General features: G+C 46.9%; 1 protein-coding gene across 1 annotated transcript; it reads right to left on the reverse strand.

Annotated features, from left to right (window-relative positions):
- Window positions 1–450: 450 nt before the first annotated feature.
- LOC133352875 (ornithine decarboxylase-like) lies at window positions 451–23549 on the reverse strand. The gene is made up of 12 exons (XM_061568856.1): window positions 23361–23549; window positions 23150–23243; window positions 19464–19546; window positions 17237–17410; window positions 13914–14086; window positions 12495–12629; window positions 10631–10712; window positions 9864–9950; window positions 6556–6718; window positions 4481–4584; window positions 2728–2942; window positions 451–601 (listed from the first exon to the last, which is right to left on the reverse strand). The coding sequence occupies exons 1-12, from the start codon at window positions 23361–23363 to the stop codon at window positions 493–495; spliced, it is 1422 nt and encodes a 473-aa protein (XP_061424840.1). The 5' UTR covers window positions 23364–23549; the 3' UTR covers window positions 451–492.
- Window positions 23550–25094: the final 1545 nt, after the last annotated feature.

The following is a 25094-nucleotide window of genomic DNA, read 5'->3' on the forward strand; positions in this document are numbered from 1 at the left end:
GCATTGGCCACCCAGCCTCTTGTGCGCGATACCAGCCTTAAAAGGTGCTCGCTAAGAGAGGACTTGCGCCAACACTGTTAAAAGGCTATATCGGGGAGATGTCCTTGTGTGCGTGTGCAAGTGTGAATTTTCATATTAGTGCAACCCTATTTCTAACCTATTTCTAACCCTTTTCTAATCCTATTTCTGTTAATGTTTCCGTAACTTAATTTGTAATTGTACTACGATCGGTCTAAAATAATATAATCTACCTGAAAAGAATCACACGACAGGGAATATTCTTTACACTTGATTTGTGTTTGTGCGATATATCTAGTTTTTTCTACTTTTTCTCACATCATGACTCAGTTAATTTTGCTCCGATTTTTATTTCCATTTAATTGCTCTATTTTAGTTAGATTTTTATACTTTGGTGACACAGGTAAATCTTGCAAATAAAACCAAACAGTCTCTACAATTCTCACCACCCGGCTAAAACTTGAAGAACGTGGATTAAATCAAGTGATCTACGTTGTTGTTTGGCAAACGTGATGCGTTGAAAGTTCCGAAGCCCAGGAATGGACTCAACTGCTCTTCTGGACACAGCGCTGTCAGCAAAGTCCTGGAAACACATGTGAACACGGCAAAATATTATCCATTCAGCCTTCGACTGTCGGGGCAAGTAATAGGTATTCCGATTTAAAGCTTTCGTGACTGCAGGGATTAATCTTCTTGGTTCTTTCGGTAAAGTCACGTAGAAGGGAAATAATAAAACATAAACATAATAAATAAAATTCTCACGACGTTTCGGCCACAACACAAGCAGCCGTCCTCAGGTGAAGACAGAGCTGTCTGAAAGACAGCGCTCCAATGAACACTGCTAAGCTTGGCAGCGTATTTTAAGCTGGGTGGGAGAAGAGCGCCTTGACAAAGGAGTTTACATATCAACAGAAGAATTTAGCATTGAATAAGCTGTGTTAATGTGAGAGAATTAGCAGGATGTTTAATGTGAGGAATTAGCATGTAACTGGTCACGGAAGTAGCTATGTTAAAGTCAGAGTTTACATATCAACAGAGGCATTTAGTATATTGACGCTAAAGAACTGCAAACACCCACTATCATACAATAAGCCGATGTGAAAGAACTAAATATACACTACATCAATATAATGAATGTACTCAATATATTTTCTCCAATAAGCTGAGCTATTAACATTAAGTAACTGGGTATACAATACACTATATAATGACTATCATATAGTGAACCGATAAAAAACTAAGATATAAACTACATCAATATAATCTCCAATAAGCTGAGCTACTAACAATAAGTCATTATACATTACACGTCAATGTCGCAAAAAATTATTATATGCCTCCATATAATCTTTTTTCTTACATCACACGACTATACCCCGTATTATAAACTGCCATAGACAGACCCCAACATTGAATTATACACTGCGTTACTATAGACTATAATATTAGACTTTTAATATTACACTATGCATTATTCTACCAACCCTACTGTATACCACACTGCTGTATATTCACTATGCAATTACGATACTATATATTACCTAGTGAATGATATTAAACATTACACTGTTATACTATTTACTATACAATCTGCTATAAACCATTCCATTGACCGTCGCGTGAAAGGCACTAAGAGGCAATGACAGCGAATGGACTGCAGTCTGATAGTCACCGTAAAACAAAATCAATGAAGACCCGAAATGGTTTACCACGTCCTTCCAATGATTGCTGAGCCAGAATTCATCTTCTCGGTTGAAATTGTCTCTGTGTTTGTATATGTGGATTGCCTCGTGAACGAATCTCTCATGGTAGCCGGATGGCTTGCAGAGAACCTCCGTCTTGGAGAAGTCAATGTCATGTGAACCCACTGAATAATAACAGTGATCTGCCACGGCTGCTGAGGTGTTCGTCCTACCGTGTTTAAGGTCTGCTTTATGTTCACGGATTCGGTCCGAGACATGTCGTTTGGTTTCTCCAATGTAACTGCTACCACAGAGGCAACTTAGTTTGTAGACGCCCGGGTACTGTATGTCTGGAACCACATATTTTACAGACGGGACCAGATCACGGATTTTATGTACTGTGTTGAATCGGATCTGGATCTTGTGTTTATTCAGGATTTTGGAGATATTTTTTCGTGACCCCCGCAAATGTAGGGTAAGGTTATGGTTTTGAATGGCTCAAGAAGATCCTTCTTCATGGTTGGAGTGATGGTTACTCCAACTACACAATCCTCAAAGCTAGCAGGAAGTACCCGGCTTGCCCAGTGAAATATATATTTCTAAACTTGTCTTCTCTCTTAAAAAACATAACATATACATACACAAACAATTAGCTTTGTGAATGCATTCCGTTTGTTTGTTCATTTGTCCGTCAACAAAATTATAAGAGGCTTGCAGAAGTCCTGAATCGAAAATAGAAAGTGGGGGGTAAATAGTTGATCTAAAAGATTTCCAAAATTGTGTGATTTAATTAGTTTACATTTGACGGAGGGGAAAACAATTATCGTGTTTTCGTTCAGGGGCTTAGTGTGTTGTATCCGTGTCCTTTGTTGAAACGTAAACCCAACAATTTGTCAGTTAAAAGCGTTGCAAGGCGTGTGCAGACAGAGAGACAGACAGATTAAACATTGCTTTAATAGGTAAGATTCTCATCATTATGATGATGATGAATACTACTACTACGGCATTATCATCTCCTGGGCTTTACCATTCAGTTTTGCGGATCACATAGTACAACTTGGGCTGGCAGAATCCGTTAAACTCGGAGAACATGGCCATTGTGTATGCGCCCATGTTGCGGAACAGCAGCCAGTCGCCCACGTGCATCTCCGGCAGTTGCGTGCGCTCCATCACGCGATCCTGCCCATCGCAAGTGGGGCCCCACAGTGACGACTCAAACACTGGCTCCTCCGGATCCACGTGCTGCGCAGCAGAGAGACAGAGAAAGGAAGACGCCCGCGAACAGCGCTGAGGCAGGGGTCGGTGGGGGTAGAGCTTTATCGAGCTGGGGGCCGTGCAGGGAGGAGTCCGGCCACTTTCTGGGCCACCAGAGCCAACCAGTCATCCCCAGATCGGCCGTCGCAGCTGCTGGACCTTCCCTGTGTAGGGTGTCCATAACAATCATCATCCATTCCTCTTCTCTTTAAGCCCTCTATCCAATGGCAGGTCTTTCGTCCGCGTTACATAATTTTACGCAGAGATCCGCAGATTAACGCTGCAGCTCAAGGGAGGGAACGACACGGTCAATGATAAATGCCGTCGTGCACTCTGAGGCAGTGACAAAGTTGAGCCCCCAGTGCATTTGCTGCTTGTTGCAGACGTTTTGCGGTTTCACCCCACGTCCTCCCTGGTTATACTGCGGCGGCGAGATGTTAACTACCTCGCCTGGTATACAGGAGGTTGTGGGTTCGATTCCGACCCTGACGCCTGTATATTTTACCCTGGGTCGTCCGGCTTTTTCCTCCACATTTATAATTAACATTCGTTTACATTATTTGGCTGCTATACATTTCAACACTATACGCCACTTCACTGAGCTATTAATTGTGGCTAGGTGACTTCTGCAAAATAGCTATATAGCTCAGTGGGCCGTATCTGGTAAAAAATAAAATGGTTTGGAAATATTACACACCATCCGCTTCACAGTGCATGTGAAAGATCTCGTAACATCATTCGAAAAGAGTAGACCATGTGTGGCAGCGTCACAGTCTTCCTAATTTTATATATTTGAAGGAAAAAAAAACCCGCAAATGACTTAGTTGGGAAACACATATCAACAATGTCAGTACTGTGTCAATATTGTCCATCTTATTTGTTCTGCCTCTCTCGTGCTGTACGTACAGTATTGTTTTGTCATGTATGTATGTTGAACTTCTTTCGCTCCGTACGTAGGTCAACCGTGATAACCGGAAGTGTGGGGGAAGGACAACAAACTAAACATAAAAAGCAGTTCGAAAGAAGTGAGTTTTCCATCTAGATTTAAAAGTGCATAGCTCCAGTGGCTTCCTAATATCAGAAGAGCATTCCAGATGGCTGCAGAAGCACATCTTAAAGTGCGTGATGCAGTGACCGTCTTTGTTCGATGGCTAGCCAAAGCCGCTGTGAAGATGACTGGAGTTTGCATGGTTTGTGCTCTTTGATGAGATCAGCATTATTGAATATAAACAATCAAAAAGCAATTTAGATATTCAGGTCCAGTTTATTGAGCCAATTCCTGGCCTTTGTGGAGGCAGTGTGTGTAACTTCTCCACTCCTTTGGAATTAACCTGTGGGGCAGTGGTTTAGGATATGGTCCATGGTTGTCTAAAGAAATTGGTTTTCAATCCTGACGATTTCAAAGTGCATAGCTCCAGTGGCTTCCGAATAAAATCGTTTCTGTGAAGGTACCACGATTTTCGTTTGAACCAAGCGCAGCCGTTCGTGTTTGTGATGGACCCGATCTTGTCGGTGCGGTGCGTTACTTTTAGTGCCTCTGTGACCACCTCTTCGATGTCATTGATAACGAGGTTGAAGGATCCAAATATTCCATCATTCATGTAGTACATGTACACGGGCTCCCCAACACCTGTGGGGCGAATAAAAATCTAATAATTTTGCACGTTTAGCACTTGCGCTTTTCTCACAGCTCTCGGCCATCGCCAAGGCGCCATGTCATTGAGGGAGTAAGTTTCATCGGGTAAGGGGCGACCGTTGCTTGATGGCTTTACCCAACCATGTAATTGTGCGAGTAACATTTAAATATGGCACATTTGGGGCCGAGGCCATCGGCACACATCGGGCCACTCTTTATCCTTTAGCGATCTGTTTTTTTCATCTTGCATTTGTTTTTCTATGTATTGATATTTGCATGGCTGTCTTAATTGTTGGGCGCTACAAGCGTTATAGCGGCTTGCCTTTTGCCCGTCATCGTGCATTTTGATTCACTGAACATTGCTGTCTGTATGGCAGTGTCGACGTTTTAAACCTCTGCTGTTTTGGAGGGGTTTCCTGTCATGGGAAATTATATCCACCAATGTTGCTTTGTTCAGATGCAAGTCTTTATATTCTACAACACCGTCATACTGAATGTTCATATTTGTAGCTCATTTAAAATGGTCCGCTGTTTTATATACAACAAACCCTTGCCCATCGCGGGGGTTGCGTTCTTGAAAATTGCCACAATCGGCAAATCCGCGATCCGCAAAGGCAAATGGGAAAACAATTGGGGTTGTGGTTCACGGCTCGTACTGCGACGCCCACTCCTTTTGTTTTATGCTCCCCTACATAGGGGATTGACAACACAAATAACGAGGGCCATTTTTTTCGTAATTCGGTACAAAACTCAATATTTTAAGAGCCACAATGCATGTGAATACGTACATGTATAGAGTACTTAACGTGCACGAACGAAGAGGCGGTCAGACACATGCGCGAGCATTATGGGGACAGCGGAGCCGGCGAGAAACATGGCTCCCTATTGGCTGAAAGAGCGGACCGACGAATGAGCTCACTCGTCGTTGGTGGAGGGAGACGAATGATATCAGACGTACCTCCCCACGCGGAAGGTGAGAGAGATCGGAAGGTGTGCGCAGCAGCAAATGGGAGAGAGCGAAGAGGTGTTGCAAGGGACAGGGAGGAGATATAAATGATTGGAAAGACAGAAACGGGAGGAAAAGAGTGGGAAAGAGAGAGGAGAGGGCTCGCGGCGCTTTAGATGGTGGAGGTTGAAGTGAACGCATGCTGCAGAAGATAATACAATTTTCTCGCGCCTTTTCAACTCAACCTACGTGTCGGAGTTTGTTACACGTACGTAATGTTACGAAGTGGTCCGTAAAGAGCTGCATGCGGCTCCGGAGCCACAGGTTGCCGACCCCCTGCCCTACATCAACCCAACCATTAAACAGGGAGTATTTGTAATGTAAAATGTGATTTCGATTTAGGGAAAAAAAATCGTGGGTAGCTGAACCTCACTGCCTCCTCACTGGACGCCAGGAACACCGCGTGACCTGGAACCCACTTGGGGGTCGCGTGGGAGATATGCCACCATGTGTATTCTTCTGCGGCAGCATCATCATCGCAAGCAGTGCAGTTGGAGTACCTGTACAGGAATCTCGCGTTTAACCACGAATGGATAGGCCACGGGGGTACGATAGGAAAACTACCCTCAATAAATTTGGCGCGAATGGTTAAACCCGCGATGGGTGAGGTTTTTGTTTTGATATGTCCTCATTATGGTCCATGGGTCAGAGTAAAAGTAATAAAGAAGTAAAAATTGGTACCACCTATTCGTACCGTTTTTTTAAATGGACAAAAAGAGTAAATTAGTTAATAATCCCACTAATTTCAAACGGTTATCACATAATTAACTGTTATTGGCCCCATAAATGAACTGAAACCGCTAAAGCTATGCTACCTCGGGTAGTACCAACAAGTGAAACATCTGGTTTGGGGTCATGGACTCAAAATTAAAATGAGCACCATGGATTATGGGAGGTTTTTGCTGGATGCTTGCCATTCTCTGCCAATGAGGACGTGCAACTACAGATGTCAGGTTAACCTGCACCGTCGGCCAGCGGTTTGACGAGCGTCTTCTTAGCGATGACGTTGGTGGCCAGGGTGAATGCCGACATGACGTAGTAGCGGCCGGGTTCACTGTAGATGTTCACACCGCAGCCCGCGGGGAAATGCGTGTCCAGTGCCGAGTTCACGACGGCCACGATCTGCGAGCAAGCGTGGAGAGACGTATCAATGGGACCCTTTTTTTCCGGTATCAAAATTAAAAAAAGAACACGCTTTACGCCGTTCCGAGCTATTAATGCTTCAACATTTTCATTGCCTCTTTGGCGTTCGCCTTTTTGGCATTGTTCTCTGGTCTAACACTTCACTATTTGACTATTTACCATTTTTTTTATTTTACTTGGTATGGTATGCTGAGCTATAGAGCCCTTTTTCAGAAGCAACCTGGCAACAAATAATGGCATAATTAAGTGGCTTACTGTGTTTACATTTATAGAAGCCAAATCCTCGAAACGCATGCTGATTATAAATATGGAGTGAAAAACTGGAGGACCCGGACACTGGTGAGACAAGGCCATAAAGGAGGCCGTTGCTGGTATAGGCCAATCAGTTTCAAAGACAATACATATATTATCAGAGCATGTTGGCTTGCATGTTCACCACAAGTACGTGTGGTTCATGCAGACTTGATTTCTTGTAAAAGGTTTCTATTTGGTGTTTGAACATTTAACGCCTCCTGTTTTATTGCTGGAAAGAGTAAAGCATTTTCATTTTTTTCATTGAGATGGTATAATTATGTCTAGTCAATGTGGAGATACATACCCTGGTCTTAGTGTGTCTTTAAGGCATTTAGAAAATTAAAAAACTACCACCAACTTCACCTGGTTCTGTAATTACACAAAACTCATAATTCACAAGAGGAAATACTTTGGGAAATAACGTGGAATCTTCTGTCTTGCTGAATCTGTGTGTACCGCTGGGTCTACGTGTGTCTTTTTAAGTATGTGACACAAATATGACACATACGGAAGTAGAGCAAGTAGGTTTGTGAATCCGGATTCACTGCGAATGCACAAATCATGAGCTATCTCACCACATAACGATTCCTGGAGCTCAGCCCTGGATCAGCTTATGCTTCCCTGAAAAGTGTTTCTCAATGTCAATCGAATCACATTTTAGCAAGAGCTGGAATTCAGACAAATGGAATGAAAACCCAACTTTAATTTGATGATAATTTTTGTGTGTGTTTGGCACAGTAGTGAGGCAGTGGGGAGTGGTAGTGTAGCGGTTAGCGTGCCACGCTACGAACCTGGCGACCCCAGTTCGATTCTCGGTTACGGCTAACACCAGTGACGATTATCTGAACCGGTCCTGGGCCTCCCCTAGGTCGACTCAGCCTCAAATGTGCACCTGGTGCAGTGTGTAAACATCGCCACTAGGGAGACAAAGGTGGCTGGGCATGGTACTGTCCACCCACCCCCTTCATAGGTGCTTTCTAACATCACTTGCCCCAATAATCTTAATCTGTTAAGGCTATAGAGGGATCTTAGTCTTATTTTTGCTTGGCACATTAGGGGTCAAAGGTGATGCAACTGCCAGTCATATCAGTTAGTTAAACCATGGCACCCGGGTTCGTCCCGTACCCTCCTGTCTTGCCACTTCACGTAGCCTTGTAGTGCACCTGGTATGGCACAAGCACCGTGGTGATGTCGCTGCCACTTAGTGGCGAATTGCGGCGGCGGCTCTTGATGTTTCACTGGTGGCTGGGCGCTAAGGCCATTGACTCATAACACTTGAGCACCCAGATTATATAGCTTAGATCGCAAGGTAGCCGAATCTTGGATTGGAACCCAGGATCTCGGTGGTGGCGTGGCTGAGCACCTTGTCGCTCATTTATCAATTAATAAAAATGCAGCAGAAATAAAACGAATGGTCACAAAAACATTATTTCAAAAGCGCATTTTCGCTCGGGTCAACAAACTCCCAAAGTGGGACCTTTTTGCCAGTATTAAATGATGGAAAAAGAATAGGCTTTAACCTTTCATTGCTAGAAAGGGTAAAGCTTTTTCTTCTTTTCATCAAACTCAAAGTGTGGGCCTAAGTCTCAGTCTCGCTGCAGAATCGAGCACTGGGGCGGCGCCCATTTCCGTTGGAGACCCCGAACCAGTGGTGGAAACTCCACATTTCCATGGTAAGGCAGAGTCTCATCATAGGTCGACCAATGTTGACTTCCCACAAGCTGATACTCAATTGATCAACCCCCGAAAGCTGGGTTGATCATTGGGAATTAAACAGTAATAATTATTGGCAGCTCTTGGTCAATCCACTGCATGATTGAAGGCCCTCCCCACAGTGCAGCGATGGGCAACCCAGACGAGTGAGTGGGCCACGCGAGCAGGCCTCCTTCACCTCAGTGGGCTGCAAGCTTGACACCGTGCTTGTGCATTGATCCTGACCCTACACGTAACCCTTGACACACTTAGATCAAATTTCGATTTAAAGCTTTCGTGACTGCAGGGATTCATCTTCTTGGTTCTTTCGGTAAAGTCACGTAGAAGGGAAATAATAAAATAATAAATATAAAACATAATAAAATAATTCTCACGACGTTTCGGCCACAACGCAAGCAGCCGTCCTCAGGTGAAGAACAGGTCTGTTGGAAAGACAGCATCTGAATGAAACACCACCAGGCTTGGAGCGTATATTTAAGCTGGGTTGGAGGGGGAAGAGCGCCTTGACAAAATAATTTGCATATCAAGAGGAAGACGCTGTCTTTCCAACAGACCTGTTCTTCACCTGAGGACGGCTGCTTGCGTTGTGGCCGAAACGTCGTGAGAATTATTTTATTATGTTTTTTTTTATTTCCCTTCTACGTGACTTTACACTTAGATCAGGCCACCTCGAGGGGCTCCTTGGGATGTGTGAGGCTGTGATGGCTGCAGGTTCCCCACCACTGCCACAATGTGCCGTTTAACGAGGGGGTTGGCTCCCAGGACCGGATCAGATTTCACCGGCCATTGATGTAAGCTGTGATCAGGAATGGAACTCATCTGAACTTGCCAGACTCACATCACAGTGCGATAACTACTGTGACAATGCCACCCACGGGTACATACGCAAGCACAGCCCGCTTTTTCAATTAGTTGCTGGATATATACGAGCCTTCTCCACACCTTGTGGTGCTTGAGGATAATTGACCATATTGCTCAAACCACACTAGTCACATTGCTCAGTGTGGGTTGATAAAGTGGATGCACTGCCCGCTACTGCCCACTGCTCGCAAAAGGTATTGCTTTGAAAATCCGAAAATATCAGTCACAGTGTAAGGCCTCCACACGACGAACTGACCTCATCAAAGTTATTCCTGACATGTTCATTGTAACCAGGAAAGCCTCCTCCAATGTCCAAAAGGGTTAGTTTCACTCCCAGTTCAGCCTGCAAATGGACACTTCGCTTTAGGTTAAAAAGCAGACCACATCTCTAGGCAAATAAGTGAAGTCAGGTCAAGAGGTTATAATGACCAATGCAGGTGAGGCCACCGCACAGAGCTGTGCGATTATGGTCACAAGGAGGATTAAATTATACCCATGGTGCAGAGCCATCTCAACACCGAGCGACGCTCTGTGTAGATGGAGGGAAGAGGGGCCCAGGAGATAGAAGCAACAGAGGTATACATTTATTTTACAATTTATATTTTTGATGTTTTTTATCCTTTTTATTCCCACTGCACGATCAGCATCATGCAACGAGACAAATAAACAAAATATAAAAACAATCTCGCCGTGTATCTGTGGCTCATCTGAGATTTTCACAATAAAAAAAATCCTTCAAGTGGTCTTGTTACATTTACACAATAGGGAGTGCACCAAAAATTGGTGTTTGTTGCACGACAAACAGAGATGTTTTACTTGTCAGCTGGAATTTTGTCTAATTAAGTGAAGAAAGCACTTTCTTTCAACAGGATAGGCTTTTCGTGCAGCCATTGCCGAGGCCTTTACCTTGCTGCACTTTGAGAACCCAGTTTAATCACGGGCAGATGACACCCAGATTCTAACCGAATGTCTCAGATACGGATACAATAATCTCTCCTGTGTCACTCGGCCACCTCCACTTACAGCGATGTTGAAAACCCTTCGGGCATCAGCAATGGATCGCGCAAAGGTTTCTGGCTCATTGCAGATGCTTCCAACATGGAAACTGCGTAGAAGCAAAAAGGCAAAATTACTTGAATAAAACATGGAGCGATCATCAACACATTGAAGAGGTTATAACTTTAAGAGGCAATCGCTAAGTCTGGTTAATGTAATGTTTATGCAGATGTTGTGATGTCACTGGTGCCGGCCCGGGAAGGTCGTGGCGTGCGATGTTCCTATGTCGCGGACAGCACTGGATGGGTTGCTGTGTGATGCTGCCTTTACTATAGCACGGCGTGCGATGCACCGTCATCGCGTACACCCCGTAGATGGGTGTAGTACCAACCCTAGTGGGGCTTGGTGAGCGCTGGATAGCGCGGGCACCATGCATAGCGTGTTGTGCAGGCTCCCACAAGGGAGAGCGGGAGAGTGTCAGCCCAGGATCGAGAGGGAGCTAGAACACTCGAGAAGGCGGGCGGGGCCTGGGCGGAGCCAGCCCCGACCCGGGAGTATATAAGGAGGGTCCCGAGAGGGACCGGGGTCGCTTCATTCTACAAGCTGGAAGCTCCACGTCCTACAAGCTGGAAGCTCTACGTCCTACAAGGCATCAACATGTGGCCGGTACCCGAATGAGGGTCCGACCCTTCGTAGCTGTAACTCCTCCGTATGGTGTGGTTGGCTGGTTGGTCACCACCCTAGGCTGTATCTGGTAAAGGGGCAGTTACCCTTTTGTATTTACGTATTATAATAAATGTGTTGCCTCTAAAGAATAACGTCTGCGACTCAGCTGAACTCACGACACATCTTATAGTGACTCGTGGCTATTAAAAAAAAAGATCATGAATTAAACGAGTTGGTCTGTGGCCACCCCTGTGCATATTTTTGCGGCCTGTTGCAGGGATTTGATCCTCCGCTTTATTTTACGTAACTTAATTGTTGTTATTTTACTTAATGGTCATGGTTGAAACACTCATTTCTCCTCTGTATGCATAATACTGTAGTTTTATTAACGATCCACGGGTTTGCAGATTTTGGGACTTTTAATTGGACATGGCTTGTTTGAATGACCTTTTCAGGCCCCGCTCCTTCCTCTATAGGCCCCACTCCCTCCTATTTAGACCACCACCCACTTTCTCCCACGGCCCAGCTCCTTCCTGTTTAGGCTCCACCACTTCCTGTTTAGGTCCCACCCCTACCTTTAGACCCTTCTCCCTCCTCTTTAGTCCCCACCCCTTCCTGCGTAGGTTCCGTCCCTTTCCTTTTTAGGCCCCGTCCACTTGTTTAGACCACACACCCTCTTCTGTTTTAGGAAGCTCCTCTCTTAGGTTCCACCCTTTCCTGTATAGGCCCAACCCCCTCCTCTTTATTGACACCTGCTTGCTAGGCACCCACCCTCTTACTCTTTAAACCGTTCTGTGTGGGCCTGATCCCCCCCTCCCACACACAGAGTTGGGCTGGTTTGAGCAGTGCTGTGGAAGAATAGGGTGGGGGTGTGCCCCCACAGAGGTTGTAGTGGTGGGCAGGAACAACAGGGGAAGGAGTGGGACCGCTTCACAATAACCAAAATCACTCTGACAACAATACATCTGTGTGAGCGTATATTGTATCTCACCAAACTTTATCATTATATTATGTTTTTCACTTAACGCGGCACTTTTCATGAACGTATCGACTGTGTTAAACGACGACTTACTGTATAACATCCACCCTTCCCTTATCTTGAACGCACTGGATACGATGAAAACACCACCATGGCAACAGATGGAGGTGGCAAGTGGTTCAGCCAATACAAAATCTCTCTCCGTTATAACCGACGACGCGAAACACTCCGTAATTTTGCGCTCACCTGACTCCCACGACAAGTAGACCTAGGCCAAATGCCGTCTCCAGCAGCTGACGGCTCGACTCGAGGCTGACTCCGAACTTATTGCTCATCTTGTGCACAGACCTCGAGTCGTTGGTGACGATTCTTAACACGAGCCTGAAGGGATCAGAAGATGCGTTATTTGGGTGGGGAAGCATCAGCATGAAGTGGGTAACGATGCTTCGAGATATTGAAGCGATCTCCATCAACCACCATTCCGCGTCGTGACTCCGTAGCTGTGTAGTGACATAGAACGGTCACTACTGTGTTGGCCCGTACGAAGGCTGGGGGCCCCAAGGGGGTGCCTGGGGGGTCACGTGGTGAAGGGATCCGGACCTTCCCAGAGGTGGGGGAAGTGAGGCGTGTCCTGGGAAGGGAGGCGTGGCCTGAAGAGAGCCAGCGACGCCAGGGCGGAGCCAGCCACGCCAAAGCAGATATAAGCGTGGTGTGAACGCAGAGCGAGGCTGTTTGTACTGTACTCCGAAGTGAAGACATCATGGGTCGTCGTCCTGGGCCAGGCAGGCCGTTGCCTGCCTGGTCCAGTCTGTGTCGCGTTCCAGAGTGTTAGTGAGTTGAGGAAGGTGGTCACCACCTCATGTACAGCGTTATGTTACTTACCGTTTAATAAATAGTGTTGCCTCCAGGCTGCGTGTGTGTGCACCTAATTCGAACCCACTACAGCTGCAAGGCCCCAGCAGAGCCTCGCACCACTGGGCAGGTCTAAGGACGACACCCAGTAGTGGAGGTCTAGAGGTCGAGGTCAGGAGGGAGTCACACGGTAGATGACTAAACAAGCCCAAGCATTGGGTGGGGGCGGGTGGAAAGTTATGAACACAAACCGTTAATGAATAAAAGTGAATAATAAAAGGAACAGAGAAAACAGGAAAAACATAGGGTTAGCTGGCACAGCCTAGACCCCAGCAGGCAAAAAGTAATGCAGTGAAAAACAGGCACGACCTTCCACGTAGGGTGGCTGGCTCCGTGCTCACACAAGGCATTGGGGGAGCCCTGATCTAGCGAGCTGCGATCCCAACTCAGTCTTAAGTTTGATCCTAATCAGAAAATCCATCGGTCCATCCATCGTTTTATCAACGGAGTCAGTATCAGAATCTTTATTTCGACTGGAGGAATCCGATGAGCTATGAAGATCTTTTTCACAGATGTCCAGTATAGAAGTGCAAAATATAGGAAAAAGTGAATTGTGTCCATACTCAAAGTCAAAGTCACAACGTTGGTTCACGTACAAATGCGCAAACACGGATAGGACAATGAATCTCAGCAAAAGGCCAAGTTGCAGAGCTTGCGTATCCGTCAATCCAATGTGTCTGTCTACAAGGTGAAAAAGTAGCAAAGTTTGTTCACAAAGTCGATTTTGCCCATCCGTTCGCGTTTGTCTTCAACCTGGCGTTGGGGTTAATGCGGGCGACCTTGTGCAGCTCAGCATCGCTGTCGAACGTCATGAGGTCGACGCCGTAATTGGCCGCATAGCGCAAGTACGACACTTGCTTGCAGGGGTTTGCATAGATGATGCGATCAGCGCTCACGCCGAGGCTCTGCACCAGCGCTATCTCCTCCTGCACGCGCGAACAACCATAAACGAGCAACCATTATCAACATGCGAACAACCATTGTTCGAACAACCATTGTTCGCGTGTCGCTAATGTCGCGAACCATTAAACGCATGTTAAATGAGTCATCGTCATGTTTCAAAAAATCTGCCGGAATTAATATACTATTGCAATTTGAACTCATATACTTTGTTTTAAAATGTATTTATTTTCAATGATTTGCACACCTTTCCTGTATTTTGCACTCATATCGATTTTGGTATTTTTTGTTGGAGCTTTCTGACCCGCCCCTACTGGACATCCGTGAAAAAGAGCTTCATAGCTCATTGCATTCCTCCAATATGAATAAAGATTCTGATTCTGAAAAAAATATCATGATTATCATCATCAATGAATAGTAGTGTTTACAATCGTCATTCGTTACTCCATGTAATAATAATTATTATGATAATAATTTGAAATAAGGTTCATCGTTAATACAAAACAATTATATGGTATTATGAGTAAATGTTATGAAATGTACGGTTATAATTTCATGACAAGTTTATTCAGCGATTTTCTTTGCTATATGTGTACGGACAGTCCTCGGACCTACGCCAGGTTACGTTACTGGAAAAGGTGCCGTAAGTCGAAACGATGCAAGTCGAGACCCATTTTCCCACAAGAACAATGCTATAATAGGGGGTTACGTTCCTGACCAAGGGTTGAATGTTCAGCTTTTTATGGATATGAATACAAATAGTTTTTAAATCAACTAACAATCATATTTAAAGTACAATAATAGCGTTTCCAAAGCTCCTACTTTTTTTAAGAAAGACTTTTTTTTTTTACTGAGGACCGCATGTGTATGTACTTACACTGCCTACACATTTGCACGGGATACAAGGGTGGGTAAGGAGGGGGTGACGTTGGTGCGATGTCACCTGCATCTGTGGGTTGCAGGTGACGTCATCACGCAAGATTGGCGCTGTGACGTTACCATCGCGCAAATGCCCGCATGCGCATCCAGCTAGCAAAACTTGTTTTTTATACTACAGTAATATATGATAGTATGATATTAATATGTGTAAGGGTTTAAAAAACCGAATACATGTGTTATCTTGACAAATGTATGTAGCTGATGAGCAGTATTAAAACATCCCAAGTGGCGCTTTATGCAATCGGAATAAAGTTAATTGAAAACGCATTTCTGATTCATAAACTATAACAATATTAATGTTCAATGTATATAGCGTCTGTGTTCACGAAAATTTTATCTCACAATTGCCGAGAAAGCACAACACTGGAAGGCAGCCAGGTGCCAACAGTTACATAATCACTGCAGTCATCTGTATAATAAGATGATTTTCAGCAAATGATTGTTCTATGCATGTGGAAGGAACACCAGAGCGCCCGGAGAAAATGAATGCGTGCGACGGAGCAACACTCTATCCCATACAGAAGGGACAGATGATATTACTGTAGTCCTCACGTTGCTGTAACCGCATTCTCCTGGCGAGCCAGGGTATAGCAAACCTCCTTGATGGCCACGGGAAGAAAGTTTCAAAAATGTCTGTGATTCAAAAACCCTCGCTGCAGTGCTGGATTACAGGCCACGTGCATAGCTACCAACGACAAGCTCACAACTCGACAATGTTCTTTCCAAGCTGGTGTGTTTAAAAACATTGCTCCAAGTTGTGTAGTCGATGCTCCTAAGGAAGACCAGGGTCTATTGCATTTCTATGCGATTAAAACAGTGAAGCAAACAACCGGGCACGAAGGGAAACGATACAACCGCCGTTTGCCACGATGTTGCAACATGCAAAAACCTCTAGTGCATTCCCACAGACATACTCCTTTGTTATCCAAAGCAGCAGCAAATGCCATTCGCCAATAATTGGCGGTGATGTCACCATGGCGCTTGTGCCAAGCTAGGTGCACTTTGAGGCCACGTGAAGTGTCGAAGGCTCGCTGGCAGGAAGTCACAAAACAGACCAAGGTGTTATGGGCTGAGTGAGTGAGATGACACAGATGCATCAGCTATGCTTCGCTACTGTGTCAAAATGCTACGAGCCGTCTGGCGCTTCAATCGTTGATGTGAGCGTCGCTCGTTTGCCCTCCGTTGTTGTTAGAGGGCGAATGCGTCTAAATGCCCCGCAGCGTCCTTCACGAGCCTCCGCCACAGAGGCCGATTTTAACACCACTGGTACCTGTCACCAGCAAGTCCACTCAGCTCCACATCCTCCTATACCACATCAGGCCATCTATTATCTAGCCCGTGCTGCGCCCGGTTAGCCCCCTCTATCCAGCCAAACAGAAGCTGCTTGGGCATACGGCGGCTGGGCATATGGGCTACATGAGCTAGCCAATGCAGCCTCACCTGCCGGAGGAGCTCACTGATGGAACCGTGTTCAGATCTTTCAAGTATTTGTGAGTTCCTCACACAATCCAGCCTGGATAAACCCAGGTTGGATGGTAGGGAAGTCAGCCTAAATGTTTCGACCTAGCCAGATGTTCATTTAAAGAGGTTCATGATTTCTAAGTATACAGCAGGGAGGGCAAAACTGTGACCAAGAAGATATGAGGCTACATATGTAGCAAAAGGCCAGTCAGCTTCGACACGACGTTATGCAACCAATGAAAAGATGTCTCTTGACTGATATGGAACGTGACCTCTGCTCCCAAACTGGAACGAGTCAAAAGCACATTTCCCAGGTATGTGAACTCCTCCACTCTATCCACAAATGCCCCATCACTCAAGGAGATTGTTTGACGACATAAAATACCAAAGAAGATGTTTTTCTTTGGCAAGGAAAATTGTAAGGCCCCACCGCTTAGTGGCACACTAGATTCAGGAGCAGTCTCCAACTCCTTCTCAGAGTGATCTTTGGACCCGGTGTGCATCCATGATGTTGTGTGGAAGCGCCGATGCCTGAACAGTGCTTTGGCATTAAAAGCTGTACTTAAGTCGAGCAGCCTCCTACTGTTATTTAGCTTCTTTGGTCCATGCCTTCCAATTACTTCAGCTAAGGTTCCTGCGTCATGATCCACTCGGGCATTAATGTCACCCACCACAATTACTCTATCCCTAGGTGGCACCTTAGCCAGCACCTGGGACAGGTCATTGAAGACATCCAAACGCAGAACACACACACACACTGACCACACACACCATACCTTGCTAGCGCAGTCAAAGCCGACACCCAGCGTGGCGAGGGTGTGTACGATGGTCTGAGTGTTGTTGCACTTGACAGCGTAGAAGGGCCGCACACGTGGCAGGGCGCTGAGCCAGCGCAGGTGCTTTCTCACGATGTCCCCCAGGTCCACCACGTAAAAGGCATCCTTCTCGGCCTGGCAGGTGTGCATAAAGACACAGATCCCTCGTATAGTCTTAGCAGAATGTTGGGGCGAGTGCTGTTAGTGAGCACCTATGCAGGCCAGCACGGCACACGAGGGGGTGGATGGCCGATTCCACACCCAGCCGCCTTTGTCTCCCCAATGCTGAATGTTACACACCATACCAGGTACTCATTTTAATTTTGAGTCCATCTAGGGGTGGCCCAGGACTGGTCATGAGCGGGAATGAAACAGGCATGCGCACACACGCATGTCTAAGTGGTTCGCTGCTTGTTGCAGAGGATCATGGTTCGAATCCAGCAGTGTGTTTATTAACCGTAAAATTACTATGCTGCCGTCAGTTTCACAGTCGATGATAAATATCCCGTGATGTCATTTGTAAGAGAAGGCCTTTGTGTGCCAACGTGAAACCCTTTTTTTCAGGTGGCATTTTTTACATGGGTGATGTACTCCACAGTCGGGGGATGATAGCTATATGCACATGGCCTGCGATCCAGCACTGTGGAAGCGAGGGTTGATGGATCGCACACATTTTACCCTGGCTTAACCAGGTGAAGGGGATACAGCAAAGTGCAGACTAATATAGTGTCTCTTCTCGATGGCTTAGAGTGCTGCTCCCTCGCATGTATGAGCTTTCGCCATGCATTCCGATTCCCTCTTACATGTGTAGTGTTCTAATTAACAGACACTAGTAGGAGGTACTCTCTATTTTATTTCGGCCTTCACAGCCTTCAGGGATAACTACATACCGGGTCGCGACAGCCAACACGCTGCCAGACCCACAGATTGAAGAGGGCAAATATCACGAAGACGACGGCACAACGAGTTCCATTCCAGATCGCAGCAGCCCCGACTGTGAGTCACAGCTCGCCTTTTATCCTGCCCAGTGTGGCCAGGCTCCACCCTCGGTCCCGCAACCCTCTGGATTCCCCAGAGGGCTCCGTGCCTTGCCCACAGGTCCAACTGGTAGAACGGGCTGTTACCCCTAATTCCATTGTCTACCAATCTCCAAGCGGCACGCGCCACAGTGACACTGGGGATGTCACTGTATGGTGCCGGCCCGGGAGGGCCGTGGCGTGCGATGTATTGTCATCGCGTACATCCCGTGGTGGGTGTAGTACTAGCCCTAGCGGGGCTTGGTGAGCGCTGGGATAGCGCGGGCCTCTACGCATAGCGTGTAGTGCGGGCTCCCACAAGGGGGAGCGGGAGAGTGTCAGCCCAGGGACAGGGTTGCCCCGGTCCATGGCACTCTGATTGATCCCGAAGACACATGATCTGGAGTGTCCACAGAGATGGCCCCAGGTGGGGGGGGGGGGCTAGGGGGTGATGACGTGTCCAGGGAGAGCTCTCGAGAGGGATCGAGAGGGAGCTGGAACGCTCGCGAAGGTGGGCGGGGCCGAGGGCGGGGCCGGGGGCGGGGCCGGGAGGATATAAGGTGGGTCCCTGAGAGGGACCGGGGTCGCTTCGTTCTACAAGCTGAAAGCTCTACGTCCTACGTCTGAAGAGGCATCAACACATGGCCGGGGACCCGAGTGAGGGTCCGACCCTTCGTAGCTGTAACCCCTATGTAACGTTTAGTTAGCTGGGTGGTCACCACCCCAGGCTATATCTGATAAAGGGGCAGTTACCCCTTTGTATATACGTGTAACAATAAATGTGTTGCCTCTGAAAAATAACGTCTGCGACTCAGTTGGACTCACTACACATGTATAATTGCTTATGATTTGGATGGAAATATGTTTACGTATAAAGGACTGCAGAGCTTGGGCAATCGCTGGTAGTGCTAGCTCACCGCCTGGTTGCCGCCTTCCGGCTTGATCTGTGGTTCCTCACCCATCGTGAGATGCAATTTGCATGCATAACAACGCGTTATAAAACCAAACATGATTATAATTATTATGACTTGCCGCTGAGAGCACAATTAGAATAACATGAGGGGTGGGGGGGTGAATATTAAAATAAAGTATGAAATGAAATGTGAGTGTAAAACATGACTTTTCCTCTAACATCCCCTACTATCGGCTCGCAGGGGAAGCCGTGTTCTTACCATGGCCTCACCCTCACTAATGGATCTCACCACCTCTACCAGGTCAGTGCCGTCGTCCAGCACCTGCAGGATTCTGGTTTCTCCTGTGGGCACGAGAGTGGCATCAGTGGTAAATTGTCACTTTATGTTTCATAATTTTAAAATGTGAGTAAGCAAATAGAAAAAAAATCTGAAATATAATTTTTTTTTATCAGCAACAGCATGATAAAGGCATAATTATCTTCAAAACATGTCAGTATCAGCATGATCAAATTGCACCATTATGTAAAGCATCGTCATATTATAATAATTGGGTTTTTACCCTTTTATCTGGCAACAAAACTGACACCTTTTTTACAAGGAGTCATGTTTAAATAAGGGTAAAAAAACAATTATCATATTTTTTTTTACTGGCAAATGAGGTACCAATGGCATCGTCATATTAGTGTCGAAACGGGCAAGAACGATCATGCCATGGTGTTATGTATCACTGTCAATAAATATGCGGCTCTGCAGCTGCAGCGTTTCCCGTAGGCTCTGATGAGACGTCACCCTATTCCCCCCCCCCCCCCCATTTTCCACAAAGCACCCCCTTTTTACCAACCCGTTAAGGGACGCACTGCCTCGACCTCCCTTTTCACCCACCCAAGCATCACCTCTAGCGTCCATACCACGAGGAAGCCTGCTCAGCCACCCACCCTCACCGGTTTTGTCCTCTCCGTTCTCTCCCCCCCACTTCTGAGGCTCCTTTGCGGGGAAGTTGTAAAGAATATGGTCCCAATTGTTGTCTTCCTGAAGTTACGGAGTTTCAAACCGTTGCGTTTCGTGAAGGCGATTGACCGCATGTCACAAGGCAGGTCGTTTGCGATGAAGAATGGAGCACTCGGAAAGCACGTCTCGCCTGAATTCCATTTAAATTGATTCTTGTATTCGATTCAAATACACCGGGCCCTGCCATGATAATGTGGAAATTCAATATTGTTATGACACAGCGTCTGCATTGTGACCACTTTGCCGTATTCCATTACTGCTCGCATCCAGGGCGGCAGGGTGGCAATGTAGTGGCATGTCTTTCTCACTGTGGTCGCGTGGGTTTTTATCTGGGTCCCCTGGTCCTTCCCTTCACATTTGTAATAAAGGACTCGACCACTGTATCTGTCTTGGTGTCCTTTATTCGGGTTCGTATACTTTTCCCACACGGCTCTCTTCCAGAGACCCCCCGCTTGGCAGCCCGAGGCTGCCGTCGCTCCCGTAGCCTTTCTCTGTTCCGTAGCAGCCCCGCTGCTGATCTCCTTGTGCGGTCTCCCCGGCCGCCCTCGCTGCAGCCTCACCGCTGCTCCCTCTGTTCCGTAGCAGTCCCGCTGCTGATCTCCTTGTGCAGCCTCCCCGGCTGCCCTCACTGCAGCCTCACTGCTGCTCCCCGCTTCTCCGGGGTCGGTCACCGCTGGCCAACGGTGCCGATCCTTACTCTGTGTGTGTGGCGATCTCGCCACCCCACCAACCTCCGCCCTGCGTGGCCTTACTCTATCCCAGTCTCCAACAACTCCCCCTTCTCTTCCGGTTTCTCCCCTTTAAGACTTGAACTCTCTCCCCCACGTGACGTAACTCCTCCCCCCGTGACGTCACATCCGGAAGGTCGTTTACGCCCGCATTACACATTTACAACATGCGTTTAGAGTACGTGGCTGTTATTCATTTCCACGTGAGACGCCACATTTGTGGCCAGATCGTTTCTGAAAAATAACTAGCTCAGTGGGCCTTACCTGCTAAAATAAAAAATAGTTGAAATAGTTTAAAATAAAAGTTCCTGGGTTCGATTCCCGACTTAGACGCCATGCTGTGTGAACCTTTGCACGTTTTTTTTCCCTGTATATGAGGGTATTGGCCAAAACATCCCAATGCTGAAAAGTACCTGCACGTTTTTCAATTGGCAGCTACCTCAAGTGGGGTGTTTCCTGTATAACCATGCGTAACAATGGTGGTGATAATGATGATGATAATCCAGACTGACTAACACAGGTGGGTAAAGCATCACAACCGACTTGGCCTGGACTCCTCCTGTCGACACTGGGCAATCGAACAAATTATTTCTTGCACAGGAATAATACATAACAAAACTGTCAATATGGGGCCGTCCATAAATGACGTCACGCACCTAGGGGGGGGGGGTCAGACATTTGTGACGATGTGTGACGAGGGGGGGGGGGTTGAGAAATGTGACGTCACGTAAAAATGCGCAACTTTAAATAAATATAGACAACACGTTTTACTTAAATAAATATACTTTTTAATAAATGTTTTCTCCTACAACAGAGTGCAGCGACTCATTAAATACGCACTACAATGACAATAGTTTAAAGCGATTTGAAGCATGTTACATTTTTTTTGGGGGGGGGCAGAGCTTTGTGACGTCATATTTGAGGGGGATCTGACTTTTTGTGACGCCGTGTGACTAGGGGGGGGGGGGTCAAAAATCGTCCAAAATCGCGTGACGTCTTTTATGGACGGCCCCTATGATTTAGTAAAAACGAATACGCTTTACCCTTTCCAGCAATAATGGAGGTGTTAAGATGATGCCTTTGTGCTGTTCGCCTTTTGGCGTTCTCTGGTCCAACACTTGTGAAACCAGTCCCCCAGAGGAGGACGTCTCTGGTGAAGGCCAATCCGTTTCAAAGAGAATGCGTACATTATCAAAGCATGTTTGTTTGCATGTTTTACCACAAGCATGTGTAGTTAAAGCAGATTTGATGCCTTGCAATAGGTGTGTATTTGGTGTTTTACCATCTTAACACCTCCAGTATTATTGCTGGAAAGGGTAAATCCTATTCTTTTTTTGTTATCTTGATATGCGCAAAGTATCCAGAAGATTCGTTATTTGGTGATGCCGCTGCTGCGTCGACCAATAGTACCCAAGCACAAATAGCAAAAGAAAAACGAAGCACATTCGTTGAAATATTGGCAGATATGTACAATTTAGCTGCTGCTGCTGCTTCTTACGTATTTAATTCTTATATTATGTTTTAATATTCTTTGGTTCTTTCGGTAATATGAAACTGCCAATACGCTCACGAACTTAAAAACCAGGCTACAGTCTACATTATAGACTGCCAGTACACTGACAGAGGTTAAGAACCAGGCTACAGTCTACATTATATACTGCCAGTACGCTCACCGAGGTTAAGAACCAGGTAACTGTCTACATTATAGACTACCAGTACACTCACCAAATTTAATAACCATTGCTACAGTCCACATTATAGACTGCCAGTACACTGACCGAGGTTAAGAACCAGCCTACAGTCTACATTATAAACTGGCAGTACGCTCACCGAGGTTAAGAACCAGGTAACAGTCTACATTATAGACTGCCAGAACACTCCGATTAAGAACCAGGCTACAGTCTACATTGTGTTTTTTTAGTCACTTTATTTTTGTATTATTTTTCTATCTTCGCGACGTTACCGAAAGAACCAAAGAATATGAATTCCTGCAGTCACTAAAGTTTTAAGCAAACATTTCTGCTTTAATAGTTAATATATTTGACGTATTTATTATCATGTAACGATAACGGTAATAAAATAACACGAATAACAAAAAACCTGCATGTATCACCGCGCGTTATTGACGAATTACAAGCTAGTGTCAACGACATGGAGTTGGACTTGTGTTGTCGAATTGATTGTTGTGTGCTTGAATGACTGCCGTACCTGTAACAGCAGAACCGGAGGCTTCGTTAGCAGCCATCGTGGAATTCCTTCTACCAGCAATAGTCACAGAAGTAGACCCACGTTCCTGGTGACACTATGGGTTATAAGCCGACAAATACAATCCGATTATTTAACCCTCTGCTAAATTAGCCCCCTCATAAATATTGCAGTCTGTCATGTAAGTTGGCGTGTGTAGCAGTGTGTCTCGTACCATCGTGCGGTGCCCCTGGGCAGCTTTGGAACGCCCTTGGCGTAGGTTAATTTGTCGACGCAGCGACAACCCCAGATGCTCGGCTGCCTCAGCCACTGCTCTCAGAGTTTGCTCGACTTAGAGATCTCGTGTACTGTCCGTGACATTCAAGATGGGCTCCTGCTCGAGAAAGGTTTTGCCCTGGCTGGTGTCTGTGTAGTGTTGTAAATAACAGATGAATAAACTCCTTTAAGGCACACACTGGTTTATTGTCTTTCTTTCGACACGGTCCCTACACACACGGAGGGATATACGGTTCCCTTACTCGTAGCCTAAGGAAGTACAGCCTCCGTACCTGGTGGGACCTATACACGGGTCTGGCTGCTAGCCCAGGGAGGTACAGCCTCCGAACTGGCGGGAACCACACAGTCTACCCATACCCTAGCGTCCTCCGGCTGGGACCTAGGGGAGGCTACCTTGACCCACCGCTGGTTCGGTGGGTCCCCTGACCACTGGTCGCGCAGAGCCTTAGCTCTTAGAAGAGCTGGAGGGCTGGGGAGCCAGGGTCCTGCTTGCCAGGACCTATTCTCCCCTGACCACTGGAACACTGAGCCTCAGCTCTTAGAAGAGCTAGACGGCTTGGTCCAGGGTTCTATCTTCTTCAGCCCGGGCTTCGGTCTTCGTGTGAGGAGAACTGAGCCAGAGCTCTCAGCGCTCTGGCTTTTATACCGGTTTGTGGCTGGGCTTGTCCAATCCCACGCCACTTTGTGGACCCCTCTGATTGGTCCTTCCCAATCTGTTGTTTGGATCCTCTTTCCCCTTAGCTGACCCTTGGCCGTTTGTCTGGCGGGAATCTGTCAATTCGATCCGCTCTAACCTCTCACTGACCCCTACCGTTTACCGAGGGAGGCAACGCTGTAACGTAATGGCGGGAATCCCTTCCCGCGCACCGCTCAAAATGGCGGCCGCCTACGTGGGCTGCATCTCCCGCGCTTCCCGTGGATGGGACGTAGCGGCGGCAGAGTCTTCTCCTCGTGGCCCCGATCCTCCGACTCGTTTGGCCAGCTCGTCCAGGCCCATCTCTGCCACGAGTACTGCCATGGCAGACAGCAGATTGGCCAACCGCTGGCCATGTGCTCGCCTGTCTCTCCCCGCAGGCGGCGGAGTGGTGAGGTTGCGTTCCTGCCGCTGCTCTGCAGGCCCAAATCCCTCGCGGTCCATATCCGGCCGTCTGGGGGATCGCCCCCTCCTCATCTTCCTTCTCCGAAGATGTTTTGGTAGGTTGTCTTCATCTCGTATACATTTGAAGCCTATGCCAATCTTAGCAGTAAGTATTTTCACTTCTGGCACCAGATGTAGTGTGTATCAAACGAGGCACACACTGAAGTCTGGAGGCACCTCGATTTATTAACACTTTAACAGGCTTACAAGTTAACCATACTCGGGGCTATTCTAGACCCCAAAAAGGGAGAGGGGGTTCCTGTCTCACTGAGTCCCTCCGACCGACGTTCTCCGGCTCCCCCCAACGCGACCACCAATGGACAGCTCTTCCGCTCCCCCTCCGTCCCTCATATCCTCCTCGAGCGTGGCCTCGCTCCGTTTCTCGCCACGTCCCTTCTTCGGCCTCTCGTGGGGGAACCGGAGCCAGCGTCACATGGCCCCCGTTTCCAGGCCCCCTTCACCACTGTGTCGGCATGTCCTCTCTCTCCGACGGAACCCCGCTTTGCGGGGCCCGCTTATCTGACGCGTCCCCGT

The sequence above is a fragment of the Lethenteron reissneri genome, chromosome 42, assembly GCF_015708825.2.
Source record: "Lethenteron reissneri isolate LAM-NWPU_2019-01 chromosome 42, ASM1570882v1, whole genome shotgun sequence".
Lineage (NCBI taxonomy): Eukaryota > Metazoa > Chordata > Hyperoartia > Petromyzontiformes > Petromyzontidae > Lethenteron > Lethenteron reissneri.